General features: G+C 40.6%; 1 protein-coding gene across 1 annotated transcript in view; it reads left to right on the plus strand.

The window, feature by feature from the left end:
- The window catches only part of acbd6 (acyl-CoA binding domain containing 6), a 207,332-nt gene extending 191,877 nt beyond the window's left edge, over nt 1-15,455 (plus strand). Inside the window, exon 8 of the mRNA XM_041208380.1 lies at nt 15,184-15,455. Coding sequence (XP_041064314.1) covers nt 15,184-15,338 — 155 coding nt within the window. The 3' untranslated portion in view covers nt 15,339-15,455. The remainder of the gene's footprint in view (nt 1-15,183) is intronic.
- The last annotated feature ends 1,056 nt before the right edge of the window (nt 15,456-16,511 follow it).

Below are 16,511 nucleotides of genomic sequence, written 5' to 3' on the forward strand. Positions count from 1 at the left end.
TGTTAATATATACAACAAACAGCAAGGGCCCCAACACTGAACCCTGTGGAACACCATTGGAAACCATTTTCCATTTGCAAAAACATCCATTGGCCTTTACCCTTTGTTTCCTGTCACTGAGCACCCTTTGTTTCCTGTCACTGAGCCAATTGTGGATCCAACCTGCCGCCTACCCTTGTATCTCATGAGATCTTACTTTCCTGACCAGTCTGCCATGTGGGACCTTGTCACATACCTTACTGAAATCCATGTAGACAACATCCACTACAGTATCCTCATCAATCCTCCATGTTACTTCCTCAAAAAATTCTATTAAGTTATTAAGACATGATTTTCCCCCAACAAAACTGACTATCCCTGATCAATCCATGCCTTTCTGAGTGACAGTTTATCCTCTCTCTCAGAATTGTTTCCAATAATTTGTCCACCACCAAAGTCAGACTGACCAGCCTATAATTTTCTGGCCTTTCCCCCATTATTTTAAATAATGATACAATGTACGCAGATCTCCAGTCCTCTGGGACCTCGCCTGTATCTAAAGAGGATTGGAAAATGATCCTCAGAGCGTCCGCTATTTCCTCCCTGGCTTCCTTCAACAGCCTGGGATACCATCCATCTACCTTCAAGGATGCCAGTGCCTCCAGTACTTCCTCTCTCACTATGCTTATTGTATCTAATACTTCACACTCCTCTTTAATTAGAATGTCTGCGTCATCCCTCTCCTTAGTGAAGACAGAGATAAAGTACTCATTGAGAACCCTGCCCACATCTTCTGCATCAACCCACAAGTTACTATGTATACCTCTAATAGGCCCTATCTTTTCTTTAGTTATTCTCTTGCTCTTAATGTACCGGTAAAACGTCTTAGGATTTTCTTTGATTTTACCTGCCAATATTTTTTCATATCCTCTCCTTGCTTTCATAATTTCCATTTTCACTTCACCCTTGTATTTTCTATACTCCTCTAGGCTTTCTACAGTATTAAGTCTTTTGTGACTGTCATAAGCTTTCTTTTTCTGCTTTATCTAGGCCTGTATGCTTCTGGATAACCAGGGGGCTCTTGATTTAGCAGTACCACTCTTTTTCTTTGTGGAGACATGTCTACACTGTTCCCGTAGAATCTTGCCTTTGAATGCCTCCCACACAGTTTTTCCTTCTACTAGCTGTATCCAGTCCACTCTCGCCAGCTCACCTCTCAGCTTTGTAAAATTTGTCTCCCCCAATTTAGAACTTTTACTCCTGTTCTATCTTTGCCCTTTTCCATAATGATGCTAAATCTAATGATATTATGGTCACTGTCTCCAAAATGGCCCCCCCATTGCTACTTCATCCACTTGCCCAGCTTCATTTCCTAAGACTAAATCTGGAGGGCCTGAAAGCAGACTTTGGGGAGCTAGGAAGAATGTTGAAAAGCAGGACCTTTAAAGCAGGAATCTCAGGATTACTCCCAGTTCTACATGCAGGCGAGTATAGAAATAGGAGAATTGAGTGAATAAACACATGGCTGGAAAGCTGGTGTAGGAGGGAGAGCATCAGATTTCTGAGACATCGGGACCGGTTCTCGGAAAGGTGGGACTTGTACAAGCTGGACGGTCTACACATGAACAGGCCTGGGATGAATATCCTCACACAGAGATTTGCTCGTGGTGGTGTGAGGGGGGTTTAAACTAGATTGGCAGGGAGATGGAAACCTGAAGGCAAATTCAGGACTAAAGAATTGCGCCCGCTCTTGTTGGGCTTGTTACGTGCTGGCTAAAAAAAGTTCTCTTGAATGCAGTTCAAGAATTTTGCACCCTCTGTGCCTTTCACATTGTTTGTATCCCAGTTGATATTAGGGTAGCTGAAGTCCCCAATGATTACTGCCCTATTGTTTTTGCACTCAGAAATCTGTACATATTTGCTCTTCTAACTTCCTTCCACTATTTGGGTGTCTATAGTACACTCCTAGCAGTGTGCCTGCCCTTTTTTTATTTTTGAGCTTAACCCATATGGCCTCATTTGATGCTTCATTTACTATATCATCCCTCCTCATGGCTGTAATTGATTCTTTAACCACCCCACCTTTTTTATCCCTCTCCTGATCCTGCCTGAAAACTCTATATTCAGGGAGGTTGACCTGCCATTTTTGCCCCTCCTTAAGCCAAGTTTCCATTATAGCGATGACATCATGCTGCCATGTGTCTACCTGTGCCCTCAGCTTTATTTAGTATGCTCCCTGCATTTATATATATATATATATATATATATATATAACTATTAACACTGCCAAATTCCTGTGCTGTACACTTTTCAACCTGTGCTGCTTCTGTCTTTCAGTCACTCACTAATTCTTCATCTCCTGTTCCTTGCTCTGAATTTGCCTTCAGGTTTCCATCTCCCTGCCAATCTAGTTTAAACTCCCCTCACAACACCACGAGCAAATCTCTCTGCGAGGATATTCATCCCAGTCCTGTTCATGTGTAGACCGTCCAGCTTGTACAAGTCCCACCTTTCCGAGAACCGGTCCCGATGTCTCAGAAATCTGATGCTCTCCCTCCTACACCAGCTTTCCAGCCATGTGTTTATTCACTCAATTCTCCTATTTCTATACTCGCCTGTATGTAGAACTGGGAGTAATCCTGAGATTCCTGCTTTAGAGGTCCTACTTTTCAACCACCTTCCTAGCTCCCCAAAGTCTGCTTTCAGGACCTCAACCCCTTTCCTACCTAAGTTATTGGTACCAGCGTGGACCATGATCTCTGGCTGGTCACCCTTCCCCAGAAGAATGTCCTGTAGCCACTCCGTGACATCCTTGACCCTGGCACCAGGGAGGCAACATACCATCGTGTGGTTACGTCTGCGGCTACAGAAGCGCCTTTCTGTTCCCTCAACTAACAAATCCCCTATTGCTATTGCTCTTGCCCTCACCTTTCTCCCCTCCTGTACAGCAGAGCTTCCTGTGGTGCCACAAACTTGGCTCTGACTGCACTTCTGGGAGGAACCAATGCCCTTAGCAGCATCCAAAACGGAAAACCGACTGGTGAGCGGGACCCCTGCGAACTCTTGCACTACTTGCTTAATTTTCTTGGAATGCCTGGCGGTCACCCATTCCCTTTCTGCCTCCAGGCTCCTAAGCTGCAGTGTGATCACCTCTTTGAACATGCTATCCATGTAGCTCGCAGATGAGCCAGAGTGACTCCAGCCACTGCTCGAGTTCCGAAACCCGGAGCTCAAGTTTCTGCATTTCCTGGACGTGGTCATCTAGGGCACTGGTAGCATCCACAACTTCCCACATATTACAAGACACACATCCCACATGACCGAGCTGTCCTGCCTGGGCTTCAGTTTACTTTCCATGTGTTAACATTATTTTACTTTGGTTTAGTCATGCAACTTTATTTTACCTGGCCTCGACTCAACTTTATTTCCCCAGCGCCTGTGTTTCTTACTTAAATGTAAGCAGCCACTTCTTTTAAAAATGTGTTTTTCTAATTCTCAGCTACTTGATGACACCCCCAAACAGTGGTTTCTCACCAGCCAATGAACTTATGTTCCTCCTGTGATGTTAGTGCTAGTTGCTGCTGACTGCCTGGCTCAGGGTCCTTCTCTCACACTCTCCTCTAGGTGCTGCTGACTGCCTGTCTCAGTGTCCTCCTCTCGCAATCTGGGTGCCGTTCCAAGGTCGTCCATTCACACTATTTAAGATACTGGATTACTGCCAGCAAATTACGGAAAGCTGCATTACACTGGGAAAATAGGAAGAAGTGTAGGCCATTCAGCCCCTTGAGTCTATTCCACCATTCAGTTACACCATGGCTGCCCTTAATACCCTACCTAACAAAAATCCTTCAACCTCAGTTTTGAAATATTCTCTTGAGCCCCAGGCTCAGCAGCATTTTGGGGAGTTCCAGATTTCCCCTGACCTTTGTGTGAAGAAGTGGTTCCTGACATCACTTTGAATAGCCTAGCTCTAATTTTAATGTTATGCACCCCCTTGTTCAGGATTCCCCTAGTAGAGCAAATGGTTTTTCTTCATCCATCCAATCAATTTGTTTAATCATCTTAAACACCTCAATTCGATCACCCCTTAATGTTCTCTACCCATGGGAATGCCAGTCTAGTCTATGCAGGTAATCCTCATAATTTAACGTTTCCCCAGTTCCAGGCATACATGTTTTTTGTATATAGCCACAGTCGATAGTCAGTGATTTAGGTTTCCATTGAGCTGATTTTGTATCAGTTGATATCCTCATAGTTTTTACTGAAGTGAAATATGTCGTTTGCATTATATGCATGAAATACATTGTCTTTGTAAGTCATCATTCAAGTAGTTTTATTTCGGAAGAGTGTTTATTAGTGTACACAGTGAGGTCCTTTTTGGTGAATTTCAGGTTACAACAATCTCCAGATTCAAAGCATGCCTGCAGCATTTGTGATTCAAGGAAATGATCTCTGATACAGTACGAAGCATAGTGCACTAACAAATGGGTTTCAATGTGCTTTATCAATAAAGTTTATGCTTCAGTATTGCAGTGATTTTTTTTTTGAACTGCAGCTCAAATAACCCAATCTCTACATTTTCACAGCAATCTTCAGACCTTGTGCTATAAATTGAGGAAATTAATAAATCAGCTTCTTTACATTATCTACTAAATCACCAAAATGATCTTGTGCTAAATTATATTAATGGGCCAGTTCTCTAATCTGCGTGTCAGACTTTTGTTGCAGAGATGATGACCCTGAACCAGCAGACACCTTGTGTGTGTGTGTTTTCAAACCAGCAGTATCCTATTGTGTAGACAAGAGCCCTCCTGGGATTAGTTTATTGCCCACAAGCAGTCCCTGAGGAAATCACAACTGTTCTCGGAGGAAGGTTGTGGGGTGGTTTGTGTGAGCGGGGTGGGGGGGGGTGGTCACATGAGGTGCAGAGGCGGGTTCTGTGTCCTCGGAGCCCTTTGCTTCAGAGACACCATCTGCCGCTTTGTGCTACCTCACTCCCATCAGGACAAACCTCGACAGCAAGGGACAGAGAATCAGCACAGGGAGCCGAATGACTGGAATAATGCAAGTTGATGAAGTTTAGCAAGAGATGAGCATTCATTTTCGCTTCTCTCTGTGCAAGGCCAAAGTTCTGTCACTTGACAAATGGGGGTCCCGGAGCACCATAAATTTAGCTGTTTAACCTCCTGAGTCTTACACGAGCATTACATGAGCATTTCCTGCATCCAGATTTCTAATATAACCAGGCTTGCATTTTCCATTTTTATATGCAGCTTGCAATGATAAAGTCAGTATTTCATTTTGCATGACACAAGCTTTTACAGTATTATTTAACCCTGCTGATGCTGATTTTTTTTGCATCCTTTATAAATATGCATATTTGTAATCTGCATACTGAGAATTTCCATAACACACATGCTGTATTTCTTTACATTTGTTGTAATAAAAATGCAGCACGTATCACATGGGCCATTGGCACTGCAGCACAAGTCACATGGGGCAGTGCCACTGCAGTATAAGTCAGTTGTTGCGGTGGAAAGGAAGTGGTTATGACGCCGGACTAGCAACACCAGAGGTCATGAGTTCAGATTCAATAAATTTAGTAATTTTGTGAGCTGGCACCAGAAAGAATCACCGTAAGAACTGCCAGATTGTCATAAAAAGCCAACTGGCTCACTGGTGTTCCTAAGGGAAGGGATTCTGCTGTCCCCACCTACAGTTCTACTTTATGTGATTAACTCTTTGTACCCGTCAGAGCTGGCCTAGCAAGCCAACCTTTCACTACAAAGCAGGGGCTATCCCCTCCACCAGGATGAGCAATAAATGCAGGTGTATTTTATCATACTTCAGTTCTTTTTGCTTCTCTGGAGGCAGTGCCAAATACTGGGTACAGTTCCATGAGTGGTGGCGCCCTACATTATTTCATCCTAGAGGCCAATCTGTACATCTGACCTTAGCCAGTCAGATTATTCAGTTGCGTGGGGGAGGGCATCACAGTCGACCCTGGTGTTCACAGTGCATTTGTCAAGTACAGGAAACCTGGATAACTTTCCTCTGTTCAGCCCCTGTGTTGCTGAGTTTACATGTAACACCTACAGTCTATTAATTTTAGAATCTCTTAATTCTCCTAACAGTACATTGTTCTGTGCATAATACACACCTTTATGTACTGAAGTGGAGCTAACTGATCCTTTTATATAAATGGTAGGTTCAGAGTGCCCCAAAAATGTATTTTTCATCCTAATAAGCACTATGCCCTCCACAGGCACTTGAAAGTATCTCCTTAACCAATCAGATTGAAGAATGAACAAGAGTCTGAACCAAGAAATGTAAGTTGGAGCACAGTATTGTATTCAATGTCATGTGAGATAAAGAAAGCAAAGCAAGAAGAGAGCTTGGATTGAGAGAGAGTTAAAAGAAACAAAGTAAAAGAAAATATATTTTTAAATCTCCAAGAATAATTAAAATCTGAAAGAATGAAACTCCACGGTTGTAGAAGTTTCCTTTGTGTTGTTTCGCAGTAATTAAGACTTAACACACTGTTGAAAGGTAATTGGGCTGGAATGGACAAGCACTAATTTTTTTCTGCCAAATTTAGTCTGTATCTTTTGAGGTAAGTACAACAACTTTGTGTTGTTCGATACATGTAAATGGTCAGTCAGACAGCAAGATGCCTTCTTCAGGAAGCTTTTGGTAGCGCAGCAAATCTTGAACAGCAGCTTCCAGATTTCCGTGATTAACTGCGCATGTGTGGTTGCTGCAAGTTGTTGTCTGATTTCCACATAAATCAAGGTGCTGTTATCCTTGCAATTATTGTTACAGCAAAATCCGACCCATTATGCTGGTTCCTTTGTTCCAACAGGTTTTAGCAGTTGTTCCTCTCAAAATTGATGGAGTTTTCAATTAATTAAGAAAGAGCTTTCTGTTTAGTTTTGGAAGCAGACCAGTCATTCCTTTTGGGAATTGGGAGAGGCATATTGGAGGTTTTTGCTTCACCATCTGAGTGGGGCTGTTTGGAAGATGTCTTGGTGATTGGAGGGGGAGAACTTAAGAGCAAGTCAAGTTTGCACAATGTCTCACTTCAGTGGCCAGATATTGGTATTGGCTGAGGTGTATGCTGTTTGGTCACCCTGTTGGGTGCATGACATAAAGAAGGAGAAACTGTGTGCATGTGTGTGTGTGTGTGTGTGTGTCACCCAGTGTACACTGTGTGGGCATCGTATTGCTGGTGCCCGTTTATATTTGTGTTTGTTCATGAGATTTGGGTGTCACTGGCTAGGCCATCATGTATTGTCCATCCCTAATTCCCCTTGAGAAAGTGGTGGTGAGCTACCTTCTTCAACAGCTGTGGTCCCTGTGGTGTAAATACAGTGAAGGGACTGGGTCAAAATCCTGGAATTCCCTCCCTAACAGCACTGTCGATGCACCTTAACCACATGGACTGCAGCGGTTCAAGAAGGCAGCTCTCTACCACCTTCTGAAGGGCGATTAGGGATGGACAGTAAATGCTGGCCCAGCCAACGATGCCCACATCCAATGAAAGAATTTTTTAAAAACGATGGCAGTAGAGTAGGTAGCTACATTTTATATTGTCTTGCAACTGAGTACAGATTATATAGCCTTCTATATGAGCATAAGGAGCATTTGCTATTTTCTTGCTTATCAGAATAGCTGTTCCAATTCATCAGTCCTGTTCTGAAGGTTTTTCTACTCATGGAATATGCTGAGGCTGTCCTTTGGTAAAGTGTAGCTGTAACACAAAATCAATGAGCATTACTAATAGTTCCACCTTCTCAAATAATGAGATTTTACACTAGTAAAAATAAAAGTGTTCTATCTTATGTATGAGTCCTAGGTAACTAGGAAAGAGATACAGGTCTGCAATTCAATTGTCCCGAGGGTGATGTGAAGATAAACAGATTTTGTGGATGTTTTTCTCAAAAAGATTTGCATTTATATAGTGTCTTATCAACTCAGAAACTTGAGAATAAATAACTTGGAAGTGCAGTGACTATTATTTGGTAGGCAATTGAAGCAGCTATTTTGAAGGCTTAGCATCCTCCCAAACAATAATAAGTTAACCTGGTTCTGTTGGTTGAAGTATAGATGTTAGGTAGGAAAATTCTTTTTGATTAATGAAATGCTGGCTTTAATCTCCATCTGATAACTGAGACAGATGCCTCATGTCACAGCGTTCCCTCAGTCTGCACTACAGTATCAGTCTAGTTTATTTTCTCCAGGAATGTCACTCACAACTGTCTGACTGAGATGTAAGAACTGAGTCAGACTGATGCTGATTGAAATTTTGCTCCTAGCTTGTTCCTAGGTTTTTATTTTACATTATACAATACCTATTTTCTGTACAGCGTGGTTCATATCCCCTCAAAAGTCACTATCAGTCAGTGTTCTTGCTCCTGGCTGTTGCCCAGCAATACCTGCTGCAAATTTGTGTGGACACGGTAAGGACAAGCAGAAGTTATCTGTATCCCCCTATCAGGCCTCACAATATTACAACCAGCAGTGGTTGAGTCAGCACTTTCAGGAGGGGAGAGGAGCAATGTGAACAGTGGGCAGAACCAACATACGATCTATATATTTTGAATTACCCATTTGAAAGGTGGCTGGTTATTTTACTGCAACAGGTAGTTAAGCAAAATCAGAGGCAACACATTGCTCTTAAAATGTATTTGCATATGAATAAAGCATGTAGAAATGGCTGCTTGCTTTCTCATGAAACCAATCAGTTTAAGGTCAGGCTTTAACCGCATTAATGCTTGGATCTGTTATCTGGGTGCTCAGGGAACTTTGTTCTTAATGGAAGACACTTTCTGAATCCCTATATCATAGTTTTGAACTGCAAAGGGTATGAGAGATATATCACACATTTTCCGTTCTCTTGAGCCGTCAAGTTAGACCCGTAAGTTTTATGTTGCAGACCCTGATCCAAGTTTTAACGTTACTAATAGAGTTAGTAAAGTATTGTATCTTTTATTGTTTTTGAATACCTGAGGAGGTGTAAGTTAAATATTCTGTAATCAAGTAAAATCTGCTGTTATACTGACTTAGTCATTGTTTATTTTTTTTACAACAGTAGACCTGATTTGTTGCTTAAGTTGCACAGTCTGATAAAGTTTATTTTCCACTATATAAAGACTGGAATCATATGAGTGGGCTTATGCCCATTCTGTAGGATAATTAAACAACAGCCCAGCGATGATACAAAATCAGTTACATTACTATTTATTGTGGATATAAATTCACATTGGACCAGATCTTCCAGTCTCCGTATCATCACAGACCAGATGTACTCCCCAAGATGTGCTTCAGGACACCGCAGAAGTCCAGATGCACTGACTACATGGGAGTATCCTGTGAACTTCTGATGTGCAATTCCCCTGCTCCCTGGGACCTTCCGGAACTTTGGACAGTTCCGACTTACTTACCTGAATACTTACCCAGGAAATGTTAGATCGAAAGATCCTAGTCTAACTCCTGGGTAACTATACAACTGATCCCAATCAATGGCTCTCGCTAAATCCCTGACCTGACTAGCCCCCACCACTTGCCCCCACCCCTCAGCACCGCTGACTTGACTAGGCGCCGATGTGACAACCCTTCCCAATCAGAGTACCCCACCGACCCACCTTCCATCTCAACCACCTGCCACCCTACTCACTTACCTCAAACACCCTACCCAATTACCCATTCACTCATTCATCCACTCATCTAATCATCCATTCACTAACATTCACACCAGACATTTCAACTTACCTTATGGCAGCCAGTGCCGTAAAAATGGCGTGTGTCTTCTGCGCAGGTTCTCTGTGCTACGAGGTTTCCTGCGCTGAGGTAGTTCATCTACATCATGGATCAGAAGTTGGAGCCTTTTCCATGTATGCAGCTAAGTGGATAGCTTTCTGGCTGGAACACAAGCGTTCCGACTCTGATTGGAAGTTCTTAGCCATTATGTTGATGAAGAAAGTGCTCTTTGCATGAGGGGAATATTTGGTCTCTAAAAAGTAAATTGGTGAATCCTTGGTGAATTGTTGAAAAAAAGTTTTTTTGTATTACATGACATCACCATGGATGTTGCTCTGCAACCTCACTAAGTCCAAGGTGAAACCCATTTCAGTTGAAATTGAAAAAGAAGAAACAAGGCATAATTCATAGTTTTTAAACTAGTAATCTATATAGCACTAGAAAGAATAAAGAGCTGGTCATGGTTTTGTTTTCTAGATTCCGTGTATGTGCGTGTATATTGTAAAGGTAATGCAGTTCCCAGTGCTTGAGATTCAATATATACTTGATTTCGACTTCCTTGGTAATAATCCGCTGCAAGTTATTTCTGCAAAATTTGCATTGATTGATATCAAAATGATTCGCCATTATTATGTACCTTGGATGATGGAGTGAACTGACAACTGGTGTCTGGCCTAGCAATCTTTCCCAAGACAAAAATACAAATTAGCTCTCCCCCACATCACCAAATGAAATTAAAATGTTGCAAGATGCTGAGGAGTTGTTTCAAAATGTATTCTAATATAGAGTTCGAAAGGTGATTATAATCTTTCGTAAGTGTCACTATTGCTGATGAAGACAATCCATCTGAACAGGAGTGTTTTTATCTCTCAAAAGAATTTATGGTGTTATGAAGAGAAAGTAAATCTAGTTTTATCCCTTTAAATCCAGTTACAATACATGGGATTATAAATGTCACATCCCTGGCTTGAACTAGAATAAATGTGACATGTTGTTATTGACATCCAAATAAACCAACTTCCATTTAAATGGCCCCTTTAACATAGTGAAGTGTCCCAGGATGTTTCACATAAGTGTTATTGAAGAAGATTTGACACCGAGACACATAAAGACACATTGGGATAGGTGGCCAAAAGCTTGGTCAATGAGATGGGCCTTAAGGAGCCCCTTAAAGGAGGAGAGAGAAACAAAGAGGTTTAGGGAGGGAGTTCCAGAGTTTAGGGCCTAGCTAAACCACAACTACTACTGGTGGAGCAATGAAAATCAGCGATGCTGAAGAGGCCAGAATTGTTAGAAACAGATCACGTTGGTTAACAAATTGTCACCACCCTTTGAGAGTGTTTACAGCAGGCTTGCTTGGCAGTACAGTTGGATTGCAAAACCCTTATGAAACTATTCTCCTGTCTCTCGCAGTGTGTATCTGTCTTGACTACTGATGGTTTAAATTCTCAAGCCGATTTCAAAAGATTGCGCATTTGTTTTCTTAATTTTGCATATATTTGTGTAGTGCGGTGAATATGATGACCTAATCACCAAAAGCTTGGCAAGCACTGTAATCCTGTTGCACAACATTGCACTGGTCAGATTGCAGAGAGCTTGAAGGAGTGTAGGTTTGAGGAGATCACAGAGATAACCCACAAGTTTCAGTGAGGAATCAAATCACATTAATCGACAGCCTACTCCATTTTGTATTGAGTTGTCAGTTATTTAATTCAAGGATCCCTCTCTGTGGTTTCAGGGCTATTTAAGTAAGTCAGATTGTTCGAGAATTGGATCTGACTAGTGCAGTGTTGTTCAGTAAGATTTCTATGCTTGCTAAACTTCTGGTGACCAGGTCACCATTTTCACCACGTGATTCAAAATAATATGCAATATTACTAATACAAATGCGCAATCTTTGGAAAATGGGTTTGAGAATTTAAACTGTCAGCAATCAAGATTGATACACTGACTGCGAGAGACAGTGGAGCAGTTCCAAAAGGATTCTGTAGTCCATTCTGCTCTGTTCCACAAAGCAAGCCTACTGTATACACTTTAAAAGGGGGTGACAATCTGTTTAAGTGTTCTGTTACTGACTGTGTACTCTGTATTCCAAAAAAAATTTCTTCAAGAGTAAACTGCCTCTATTTTATCAGAATTTAAATATTGGGAGACTCAGGGAGGGAAAGGAATTAACGAATCTCGAAGTATTGACTTCTGCACTCTTGCCTTGCTTATGCTGTGTCACCTGCCATTTCTGAACACACTGCCTGGACACTTAATGGACTTTCGGTTCATGGCCAACCTCCTGTAATCTCCTTTTATGCCAATAGCACCCTATTCTTTTCAGTTCATTTCTATAATCTGTTAAGGTGAAGACCGAACACACTTGCATGGTGCTGCACTGCCGCAGCTTGCCAGAATTGTCTATTTTGACTCTGTGGGCAGCGATGCAGCACTGTCCATCTGTCACACATTTCAGTTGTTTTGTGGAAACCACCAACTACCATTTAAGCAAAAGCTAGTTCTTCAGTCAGCATTCCCTATGTCACTAGATTTCCCAAGAAAAATTTGAGAGCAATCGGATTGCTTTCCTTCCGAAAGCCAGCCCTACTTTAATGGCACTTTACAGAGCAGTCCCACAGACCTAAATGTATTGTCATTTAGAGGTATCCAGATAAGGTAAGAAACGGCGACTTTTTGCTTCTTTGGGCAAGTAACTCGAAGTCACTAGACACCTAACAGCTGAACTATATTCTGAAAAATATGGTCTAGGTTTGACTGATATTTGACTTCTGTCCAACAGCAACATAATTGATTCTTTGCTCAATTACGGACAGTTGACAAATAGTTTAGTGAGTGACACAGATACTCATACCTACTGCTCCAACTTCAGCACAACTCAGTATTGTGTGGCTCTAAAAATGAACAGCAGCAATTTGGCACATAGCTGTGGCTGATTCACCACAAATGGCCAAGTATTGGACAGCACTGTACTAATGTAGCTTCTACAGTTGTGAGAAAGGGAAGGAAAGAATCACCATTTGTAAAAAATATGATTTCAAAAGCTGGATAATCTAATTTCTACTGTAAATATGTGTGCATATTAGCTATTGTTAAAAGAAATAGCTTGATGGTAAAAATATGAAATTAAGCCTGATATTAGGATTACTTATGTTACAGCAGTTGAGATTATGGGTGATTTGATAGAAGTGTAATAAACTATGAAGGACTGGAGCAGGATAAATGAAATAGACCATTTCCAGTTTCTAGAAATGGGGGGAGGGGGTGGGGTGGGGGTGCGGACAGACATAGACGTATATTTGGATGTAAGAGATGTAGGAAAGAGAAGAGGAAAGACCTTTTGACACAATGTTGTGCGGCCATGGAATCTACTGCTGGAGTTGGTGATTAAAGCAGAGACAGTGTCAACATTTAATAGGTTAGACAGGTGGTTGTAGGAAAGGGGAGCTAGGGGACATGGGAACAAGCTGGGCACATGGGATTAGGTGGGGGATAAACACTAACAGTGACTGGTTGGGCCGAAAAGTCTGTTTCAGTTTTATCATTTCAGTTAATTTTGCTGTGATCGCTTTTGTAGATGGGAGAAATCCTCCTGTAGGATAAGATCATTCCAGTAGCTAAGGTAATTGACTAAAGTTTACTGCACATTATCTTAGGCATGTTACCAAAACTCTACCTAGACATTGGAGTAATGAAGGCAATTAGGATTCGACTGTTACTGTAAATTTGCATTCCAGAAGCTTAAACTATAAATTGAAGATGGTAGAAAAGACCCAGAATATAACTGTCTCCAATTACAATGCTATCATTGATAGATGAACAGAGAGAAACTGCTTGGCATTTTATGACCAACCTGGGCTCAGTTAATCACTTGCAGGTATCCAATATTCTTGCTAAGTTATGGAATGCAGAACCTTTTCTGTTATTTCTATTTGTCATTAGCAAGATTTAATGAACATGAATTAGACCAAAAGTAATGTTACTGTAAATTATACATGATCTGTATACTCTTATTTTGGTAGTTACTGGCCAGTAGCCATGTAATTATATAGTCTGTGCAGAAAACAAAAAACTTTTCAGAGTGTTACAAGAGCAGGTGTTTTATAGCATGCCTTGCTGATCAGGATATTTAATACAATTTGATGTTATATTCATCAGGCCTGGGTGTATTGAATTGACTAAGTAAGAGAAAAAGCATATGAAACATTTAATGTTTTAGATCGAACCAAACCAAAAGCTGATGTGACTCCCTGTAGAATACATTCTTCAAACAGAACTCAACGGTGATTAACTTATCTTTGTCTCAGGACAGATGCCCAAGTTCCCTACACTTAGAAATGAATATATATGATTAGGCTGTGAATATTGATGACATCAAGAGAACTAGTGGGAACAAGTTACTGAGCCCAGTAATCTCATAGATCTGAATAAGTTTCCACCATTAACATGAAGTAATTACGGAACCTGAAAACAATCTTGCTAATAATATAGCTTCATCATATGATCAAAGATGCAAGACACTCTTTCCCCCTCCTGCCTTTTCCTCCCTTTCTGTCATCCATAATCACACTGCAAAGACTGTTATACTTATGGCAATATAACCACCCAACCCTATAAGATATTGGTATTTTTGATCACATTTGACTGCCCTGTTTTGGTAATTAGGGATGGCTTTCAACTACTCATTATCATAAAACATTTGAAATTTGCACATTTTAAAAAAAGATGATGATGGATAGTCATAAAAAAATCATTTCTGTTATTGGAGAGTGTTAGTAAAAGTATATTCAGGAGAGTGCAGATCATATCTAGATATGCAATTGACATCTGGCGATATCCTAATTGGATTTTTAGTCTCTTTGTGCTCCCCTGAAAATTCCGTGCAAAATAAAGGAGAAGATCATAGATGGTTTTTGTTTTTGATCTTCCCCAATTATAGCTATAAATTAAACAGCATGGAAAGCAGCTTGCCTTTGTTCACTATAGCTGTCATCGACATGAACCTTACTCCAACATCTACGAGAAATGTAGCATGAAGTTAAAAAGATAGCTGCTGGGATTGGTAATGTTGATTAGCCTTTGGTAATCACTAAGCGGTGGGCCATATGTTCACACCTATAAATGCCCATGATGAGTTCCCAATTTCAGTCATGGGGAGATGCTGAATGTACACTGCAACTTGATAATCGAGAATGTAAAAATGATTTGCTAAATTTAGTGGTATCTTAAGCTTTGGTACTATATTGTTTGTACCTGTGCCGGTTCTGAACACAATTACTCTATTCCATCAATTTCTTTCATTAAGAAGGGACATGATGCTTTTTAAAAAACAACAGAGAACAACTTTAGGCTCCTTCACTTTAATCATGCAGTATAGAGTTAGCTTATGTGACAGAAATGTAATATATATTCACTGACACTTTGCTCTGTGCCTACTTCTAGCATCTGCCTGCGAATTTGCTGATATAGTGGAATTGTTGTTGAATTCTGGAGCTGATCCCACCATTCAGGACGGGGAAGGGTGCCTACCTGAAGAGGTGACTGACTCTAAGGACATCTCACAGATGCTGCGACAGTATGCCGCATCAAAAGGTTAAACCCAAGCCAGATGCATGACTACAAATGGAAAACTACAGAAACAAATATGTATTGAAATATATTTCATGGTGATTGTTATGTTACAATATGCAATAATTAAACAGTTATTCGCAATAGCAGTGGTTTATGCTTTGTTTCAGTGAAGATTTTTTGTCAAAATAACTTGTACTTTATATTAAAAGTTTAAAAGCAGGGAGTTTTAATGAACAGCAATTTGAAAATAGTTTAGAACACTTTTTAAATAAATATAAAAATTGAGATCCTTGCTGACCCTTAAGGGTCAGACTTCTTATATTATATAGATAGATCTACCTATACAAAATATGAAGCTATTATAAGGATAGCATGGCTTCCTATGTCCTTTCAGATCATGTTTGTTAATGAAATCTCAATAATGTTAATGGATTATTAGTTGCATGGTGTACCCTCTCCTCCTCCCCAATCCAGCCTGCCTGTCTGGTAAACAGTGGCCATACCACCAGGACATTTGAACACCCCTTGGTCCAGCTTCAGTTAAGTTGCATTGTATGGCATTTACACAACTCTGTTGACATTGCACATCTTCACAAAGTAACAGTACTTCATCAGAGCAGAGAAATGCTGCCTATTTCATACAAATTTGGAGCCATGTGCTTATTTGTGGCAAGTTACGCAGTTGCATTCTCAACCTGGAAAAGAGTTTGTTGTCTGCACCATTGGTGAAAGGTCACTTGGACATCATCACCAGTGAGAATCAGGAAAAAAATATAATTAAAATATGTTTTCTCCATTGTCTGAGACCGTCTTATCCAACTGCAAGGTTGTCATCAATTACCACCCCCACACCCCACTGCAAAAGTTATATTATTAATGAGGTGTATTTATTGGGGAAAAAAACATAAGGAACTGAATTGTAGGAGTAAAAGTCATTTGGTTTAAGGCTTTTTTTCTGCCACTTGGAATCTAGCCAGCCCACTTAGCTTCTGAAACAGGTGACGCAAGTAATACCTCCAAGAAGATAATGGTCAGTAGAATCTATTCCCAAATCTCAAAATTAACAGCTAACTTGCTTATGCAATTGACCTGCACAGATTAAGTTTTAATGAATGTCATCCTTAAGTAACACGATAATTAATACCTGTATGATTTAAGCAAATGTTTCTTCTTTGAATAAGACTGGTTAGAGTGCAGCT

This window comes from Carcharodon carcharias, chromosome 16, assembly GCF_017639515.1.
Source record: "Carcharodon carcharias isolate sCarCar2 chromosome 16, sCarCar2.pri, whole genome shotgun sequence".
NCBI classification, from domain to species: domain Eukaryota; kingdom Metazoa; phylum Chordata; class Chondrichthyes; order Lamniformes; family Lamnidae; genus Carcharodon; species Carcharodon carcharias.